Source organism: Chiloscyllium punctatum, chromosome 1 (genome assembly GCF_047496795.1).
Source record: "Chiloscyllium punctatum isolate Juve2018m chromosome 1, sChiPun1.3, whole genome shotgun sequence".
Taxonomy (NCBI): domain Eukaryota; kingdom Metazoa; phylum Chordata; class Chondrichthyes; order Orectolobiformes; family Hemiscylliidae; genus Chiloscyllium; species Chiloscyllium punctatum.
The window spans coordinates 92,101,606-92,109,859 of record NC_092739.1 but is presented as its reverse complement, the minus strand read 5'-3'; the positions used below and the strand labels follow the sequence as shown (position 1 = coordinate 92,109,859).

The following is an 8,254-nucleotide window of genomic DNA, read 5'->3' as shown; positions in this document are numbered from 1 at the left end:
GACAAGGAAAGAGAATTTTTGTAATGAGGAAAGATTGTACAGACTCATTGGTTTCTTGACAGCTTAAGAGCTTGAGGGGAGATTTAATCAAGTTGAATAAAACATTTATGTATGGCCAATGTGGAGTGGATAAGAAGGACTTTTTTCCATCCGCAAAGATGTCTATAACCATTGAGTGTAGAATTTAAGTAATTAGAAGGATTAGAGGAGATTCAAGGGGAAATTGGTGATGTGTGTTCTGGAATTGATTATCTGAAAATCTAATAGAGGGTAGGAACTGTCATCAGAATTAAGGAAAAATAACTTGGTGTATCTCGAGAATAGAAGCCTGCAGGACTAAAGACTGAAAACTGGAAAGTGCAATTTACTGGATATGTTTTTGCAGCCAGCATGATATGCTGGGCAATATTTATTCCAAGTTTATTTGTAATTTAAATAGTAATTTACATGATCATGCCTGTTTTGATAATTGTTGCAACCTGAAGGTAGACCACATTAGAAAATCCAAGTCTCTGCTATTGTTGTATACAATAATAGTCCTCTTTCTGCAAACGAAATGTTGTTCTTGGAGTTAATGTAAAGACTACCCTTTACAGTAAATGATGTTTATTTTACATTTGATTAAAACAATGCCATGCCCTATATTTAAGAAAATGGCAATGAGGAATTCAAAAAACAAAAATCCCCTGTTAAAAATCCCACAATGACTTGGAATAGTTGATTGTGCTTTGATCACTGAAACCTGATTTGTAGACAGACACAGCTTGTGCAGTATTCTGTTTTGTACAGATACTGGTGTGCATATGTAGACTGTCAAAAAAAATTAATCCAGCCTGAATGACATTGACAAAATTTAGCAAGTGAGTAGTAACTCAATGCAACTTGTTTAGAAAAGGAGTCGTGGGTGGGGAGGGGAAAGGAGTGTGAGGCAGTGTAATGTGATTGGGCACATCTCAGAAATTCTTGGAAATTAAGAGGGAAAAGGGAGGCAGGAATTTAAAACAATTTGTCTCTTGGGAAAGTATACTGGGAAAGCTGTTAGAACAATAGACTGACAAGTCCTTTGGATCTGATGATCTGCATCCAAGAACCTTAAAAGATGTGGCTGCAGAAAAGTCGCTGGTCTCTGTAATGCAATTATCAATGCGTTCAGATGTTAACCAAAAGGTTGGTGGTTTGAGACCACCCAGGGACGAACCTCCGCTGTTTTGATTCCATAAGTTTTTCTATTAGGGAGGTGATGATCTAGTGGTATTATTGCTGGACTATTAATCCAGAGACCCAGGTAATGTTCTGGTGACCCAGGTTCAAATCGTGCTGTGGCTGATGTTGGAATTTGAATTAAGCAAAATAAAACGGGAAATAAGCGTTAAGACTGTTGTCGATTATCAGAAAACCCCATCTGGTTCACTGAAGCCCTTGACGGAAGGGTACTGTCATCCTTACGTGGTCTGGCCGACATGTGACTCCAGACCCAGAGCAATGTGGTTGATTCTTAGGGATTAGCCATAAATGATGCCTAGCCAGTGATGCCCTCATCCCATGAATGAATAACCAAAAAGAAACAAGTTGCTTTGGATTTGTAATGATCCAAACTTCCCAAGATTCTGGAAAAGCCCTATAAAATGTTAAAAAAAAGATGCCAACTCTTTAAGGAAAGAAAGAAGACAGAGAGCAGAAAATCATGGGCCAGTTAGACAAAAATGTTATCATGAAAATGCAAGAAATCATTATTTGCAGAGGTCTTGTAGAAAATCATAATAAAAGTAGTTTCAACATTGTTCTATGACAGAGGAAATAGTGTTTGACTAATTTATTCAAGTTCTTTAGAATAACAAGCAGGGTTGATGAAGGGAAACTTGTTGGTGTCTCCTTAAATTTCCAAAAGTTGTTCAAAAAGGTCAGTATGTAAACAGAGTGCATCATGTAGTGAATAATGTATAAGCATAGGATTAGTGAGCTAACAGGAAGGAGAGTAGAAATAATTAGGTCATTTTGAGGTTGGAAAGCTGCAACTAGTGGACTGTCAAAAAGAACAGTATTAAGGTCTCAATAATTTCAGTCTGTACTGATGATTTGGATGAAGAGATGGAATAAATGGTGGCTAACTTTGTTGTTGACAAGAGGGACAAAAGTTTGTTACCACGAGGAAAATACAGGAAAATTTGAACTTGGCTCCTTTGGAAGGAAGAAAAAGAAGTTTGCTGCTAGTAGATTGAAGTCAGGAACTGCAGAGTGAAAAAGAGACTTGGTATTTCCCAGCCTAATGTATTTAGTATTTATCCTGCTTGCATCTTAAACCACTAGATGGCACTGTGTTATCAAGTATTCAGCCATTAACTCTAGTATCTACTGTCAGACTCTTTGGTCCAACTTGTCCACACCGACCAGATAACCTAAATTAATCTAGTCCCATTTGCCAACATTTGACCTATATCCCTCCAAACCCTTCCTATTCAAATACCCATCCAGATGCCTATGTTGCAATTGTACCAGCCTCCACTTCCTCTGGCAGCTCATTCCATACATGCACCACCCGCTGCGTGAAAAGGTTATCCCTTAGGTCCCTTTTAAATCTTCCCCCTTTCACTTTAAACCTATGCACTCTAGTTTTTGACACTCCCACCCCAGTAAAAAGACATTATCTATTTATCCTATCCATTCCCCTCATGATTTTATAAACCTCTATAAGGTCACCCCTCAGCCTCCGACACTCCAGGGAAAACAGCCCCAGCTAATTCAGCCTTTCCCTATAGCTCAAACCCACAACCCTGGCAACGTCCTTGTATAGTTTTTAAATATTGTATTAAATTTTATATTTTAAAGATCATTTTGTATATATCAGGAAGCAACATTCGATTTGGTCTTATGTCCTGCTTCAGTTACTGATCTGTTTCTGATTTGGTACTGTGATTTGCTTCATCAATGTCTCTTGATAACTTTGTTTTCATTAATCTCAAATTTCTTTTGCTAAGCCACAATAAATGCCTTTTGGGTTCTTTCCAGTATTTGTGCACTTTGAACCAAAGAAAACTAGACCAGAGTGTTTTCTAGATATTGAACTGCTAGGAACTGTGAAAGAACAGACTCAGTGGGCCGAAGTGCCTTTTCCTGTGTTGTGGATCTCTATTACTCTAAGGGTCCATGTATAAAATTCATTAAAAGCCAAAGCACAGATACAATAAAAAGTTGTCTCATGGAATGTTGGGCTGTCCTGACCAGCTATCCATAATCCCCTTGTTTACCTACTCCTTTCTTATGTCTCTTTTTTCTGGACTCCATCTCCACTTATCTGCTTATCTCTCCATGCCCCCCACCCCTTGTCTTCAACATAAATACAAGCTCTTCATAGCTGCAGTCAGTTCTGATGAAGAATCATCGGACTCAAAACTTTAACTGTGGTTTCTTCCCACAGTTGCTGCCAGCAATTTCTGTTTTGTGTCACACCTCCAGCATCCACAGTTCTTTATTTATTTTGTTTGAATCTGATGGATTGTGTTTTAACTTTCCAAATGTCCTGTTACTGCAGGCACTTCCTGAAGGGATGCTAACAATTTCTCAGTGTCAGACATTACTGACTTATAGTTTTGTACATTATGCTTCTCTCCCATTTGACTAAGGGCTTTATGTTAGCATTTTTCCCATTCCCTAGAACCTTTCAAGACTTCAGGGAATTTTGGAATATTTAGTAAAAAGAGTTTGTAGCTTTTACCCAAGACAATAACTTCCTATAATTTTCATCCTGTTTCACTGTGGGATGAGGATTGCTTCCATTTTTCATTCAAAATGAATTTAACAACTCAACTCAACTGGCTCCTCAACTCTTTCTGTCTTTAGCTTACAGTGAAAAAGCTTTTAAAAAACAGTTTGTGTCACTGCATCAGGGATTCCAGCTTGGCTTTGTATTTTATTTTTGTTTACAACATGATGTCTTTCACCTAAACTTCCTGGATTTCAACAATAAACTCATTGTGTTCTTCGATAATGTTTATAAATTTGCCTCTGGTGCATTGTGTAAGAGCAGTGATGACCTAAAAAATGCAACATTTTATGTTAGTTAAATTTTGTTTCTTTCATCAAGCATTTTTGCATTCAGTTTTTAATGTGCAGACAGACTGAACTAATAGATGTCCTTTTTTATTCCTGATGAAGGGTTTTTGCCCGAAACGTTGATTTTACTGCTCCTCGGATGCTGCCTGAACTGCTGTGGTCTTCCAGCACCACTAATCCAGAATCTGGTTCCAGCATCTGCAGTCATTGTTTTTACCCTGAACTAATAGATGAGCAAGTAATGAGCATTCTTCATTACGTTGAATCAGAGCTTTGTTCATGAAAAGTGCATCTGCTTAAATGAATTGCAAATAGAGAGCAGCTGATCTGGAATACTTTGAATATTTATAGTGAGAGACAAATATTTGTGATTTGCTATGCCAATATAAATGTGCTGTGTTTCAATTTCTTCATACTTTTTCTACAAGGTTATTTTGTAGTTGCAATTAATTGCAGACAATTGAAGGAGTAGTCAACACTATTGTCCTAGTAGCTGTGCCAGATCAGTCCTGAGCAATGGAAAAGTTAATTCTGTTACCATAAGTAAGATTGAATTTTTGTGAGAATGAATAGGACACCATGTAATACAGTGCAGACCTTTTATAAAATCATTTGAAAGCTTTTTTTTAAACTCAGAAGTGTCAGTAATGGGGTATAAAGAAAAATTTTTATTTGTAAAATGCCTTTCACAATAACTGGCTGTAAAACATTTGGGTCATCCAATGAAGTCCATTTAGGAAAAAATACTATAAAACTGCCGATACTGAAGATCTGAAAAAAATCAGAAATTGCTGGATAAACTCAGCATGTCTGGCATCATCTGTGGAGAGACAGCAGAGTTAATATTTTGTGTCCAGTAACTCCTCTTCAGAATGGTAGTTCTAGAATCCCCAGCTAGTGTAAATAGTTTACCTACCTTGTCTTTTCCTGTTAATAGCTTGAAGACTTCGGACAGATCACCCTCAACCTTGTATATTCTCAAGAAAACAGGCCTGATTTGAATAATCTCTCCTCATTAGCCCTGAAGTACACATATCATTCTTGTAAAGTTATATTGTTCCCCTGTCAAGGCCAATTTATCCTTCCTAAGGTGTGGTGCCCAGACCTCCTCTCTGTTCTCCAAGTGAAGTCTAAGCAGGTTTTTGTATAGCTGCAGCATAACCTCTGCGTCCTTATACTTCAGTCCTACTAAGCTGCTCTGATTATTTTCTGTATGTGTTTGTGTCATTTTAATCTCTGTGTACCTGAACTCCCAAGTCTCTTTGGATATCCAGCTTTCCCTATGTATTCAGCTACCCTTAATGACTCATGTACAGATACATCCATGTCTTCCTGCTTCTTATGTGTGCTTTTGAGTCATTCTGATTAATTAGTAATACATGCATCTTTTGATAAATTTGTCCATGTTCTTTTAAAGATGTTGGCATTGATTTTTTTTTTATGGCATTAATATTATTTTTGTGCAGTGCAATTAATATGTTGTGAAGGTAGAGTCACCATAGTCTTACCAGATCATAGGGCTGCCTGTATATTCGAGAGAGATGATTGGTACTGGTTTGACCTGAGGGTCAACACACCTCAAACGAGGGACTAGGTTGAGAAAGTGGGTCCTTCATGGTATCCTGTCCTGGTATGGGATTTGAACCCATGCTGTTGCTTTTGCTATGCGTTTCAAACTAGCCTTCTACCTAACTGAGCTAACCAATCTACTGAACTAAGCTATTTAAACAGTAGAAGAATTACTACCTTTGCTCATTTTCCAGGCTTCACTTGCTATTTTGTATGTTGATAATACTTCTTATTTCCTTGCCAGGTTCTCTATGGATATTAGTTGTGCTAGCGTCGTTGTCCTGCAGACTTTGACTCAGGCTTCTAGTCAAGACACAGCTGTGCTGAAGCCAGCTGAGGAGCAGTTGAAGCAATGGGAGACACAACCTGGTTTCTATTCAACTTTGTTGGTGAGTTATACTTAAAAGCATGAAGCCACTTCCCAGTGTAGCTTGTTGGATAAACAAACACAACAGCTTGATATGCAACTAGTGGTTACACAAGTAATTAGTCTAAATTTCTAATAATATTACATGGCATGGTGAGTCGACAACTTGTTTCTTAAATTCATTAAAAAAATTGTTATTCTGTAGCATTTTAAATATATCCATATTTAAGATTGCTTAGACAGTGAATAAAAATTTAAGACGTTAATTTTTATCTCTTTCTTAAAGATAAATGTTTAGGGGTTACTGTGCAGAGGTATGACCAGATTTCATGCTAATTTGCTGAATGCAAATGGACCATATTTTTCAGAAAATTCACAAACAAAAATATATTTGACATCTATCTTGGAACTCTGAGGAACATGGTTGAGATATTTGCTACAAATATTAGCCAGTTTTAATGTTGATCTGGATTCTTGGAAGATACTCCCAGTTCTTTTTTTTTTGTTTGTGGAATGCTAACATCAATTATTGCCCTTCCCTAATTGCTGTTGTGAAGGTGTTGGTGATGTGTTTTTTTTAACCAATGTTGTCTGCGAAGTGTAGGCATGCTCTCAGTTCTGCTCTGAAGGGAGTTTCAGGATTTTGATCCAGGTGCCTGAAAGGGAATGATAATTTAGTAGTTAGTGAGGTCTGCGGATGCTGGAGATTAGAATTGAGAGTGTGTTGCTGGAAAAGCACAGCAGGTCAGGCAGCATCTGAGGAGCAGGAAAATCAACGTTTCGGGCCAGAGCCATGAAGGGCTCCGGCCCGAAACGTCGATTTGCCTGCTCTGATGATAATTTAGTTCCTACTCAGAATAGCGAGTGGTTTGGATGGTGCTGTCAAAGGAATCTTGATGAGTTGCTGCTGTGCATCCGGTGTATGTCACAGGGTAAAAACAATGACTGCAGATGCTGGAAACCAGATTCTGGATTCGTGGTGCTGGAAGAGCACAGCAGTTCAGGCAGCATCCAAGTAGCAGTAAAATCTACGTTTTGGGCAAAAGCCCTTCACCAGGAATAAAGGCAGAGAGCCTGAAGGGTGGAGAGATAAGCTGAGAGAGCCTGGAGGGTGGAAGTGGGGAGAAAGTAGCATAGAGTACAATAGGTGAGTGGGTGGGCGGATGAAGCTGATAGGTCAGGGAGGAGGGTGGAGTGGATAGGTGGAAAAGAAGATAGGCAGGTAGGACAGACGCCTGGAGGAAGAACGCCTCATCTTCCGCCTCAGAACACTTCAACCCCAGGGCATCAATGTGGGCTTCAACAGTTTCCTCATTTCCCCTTCCCCCACCTCACCCTAGTTCCAAACTTCCAGCTCAGCACCATCCCCATGACTTGTCCTACCTGCCTATCTTCTTTTCCACCTATCCACTCCACCTTCCTCCCTGACCTATCAGCTTCATCCCCTCCCCCACTCACCCATTGTACTTTATGCTACTTTCTCCCCACCCCCACCCTCCTCTAGCTTATCTCTCCACCCTCCAGGCTCTCTGCCTTTATTCCTGATGAAGGGCTTTTGCCTGAAACGTCGATTTTACTGCACCTCGGATGCTGTCTGATCTGCTGTGCTCTTCCAGCACCACTAATCCAGACACTATAGACAATTTAGCATGGCCAATCCACCTGCATATCTTTGGATTTGAAGGATTACTGCACTTTTTAAAAGCTGTTGTGTACACTCATTGTAAGTACTGTTTACACAATGATTGCTTCAAGCTGTGAGAAAAGCTTTGTTACAGGCTGCATACAAATAGAGATTGGGCCAGCAACATTTATTTGGAAACTATAACACCGACACCTCCAAATCATAATATTTAATTAATTGATCTGTGAAATTATCAATGACAAAGGCCTCCTACCTGCCAATAGTTATGCGATTGAATATTGCCTAGCTGAACAGCTTGGGAGTGTAAGTGTTTGGATCAAAAGCTATTCGAGCTCTGGATGGGAAGGAGCTGTTTCCTTCTGCAATACAAAAAGCATCTTAAGCCTGAAGGTAGACAGTTTAATTCTTCTTATGTTTCTGGAAACTGTGACTTTTAATTACTAAGTCAGAAACCTTTACAAATGTGAACGAATACCCTGTGCAAAAAAAATGAAAGTGTCTGGTAAGAAGGAAAGGGAGCAGCAATCTTATCAGCAAAAGGTTCATCTTTGCAAACTCTACGGACAAGAACTATTGAACTGCATTCCCAATCTCCCTTCAATCTACCCATTTTATTTTGACGA

At 39.0% G+C, this 8,254-nt stretch overlaps 1 protein-coding gene across 1 annotated transcript in view; it reads left to right on the top strand.

Annotated features, from left to right (window-relative positions):
• Positions 1 to 5,863: 5,863 nt before the first annotated feature.
• The window catches only part of ipo11 (importin 11), a 410,923-nt gene continuing 408,532 nt past the window's right edge, over positions 5,864 to 8,254 (top strand). Inside the window, exon 1 of the mRNA XM_072570976.1 lies at positions 5,864 to 6,008. Within this exon, the coding sequence (XP_072427077.1) occupies positions 5,871 to 6,008 (138 nt within the window). The 5' untranslated portion in view covers positions 5,864 to 5,870. The remainder of the gene's footprint in view (positions 6,009 to 8,254) is intronic.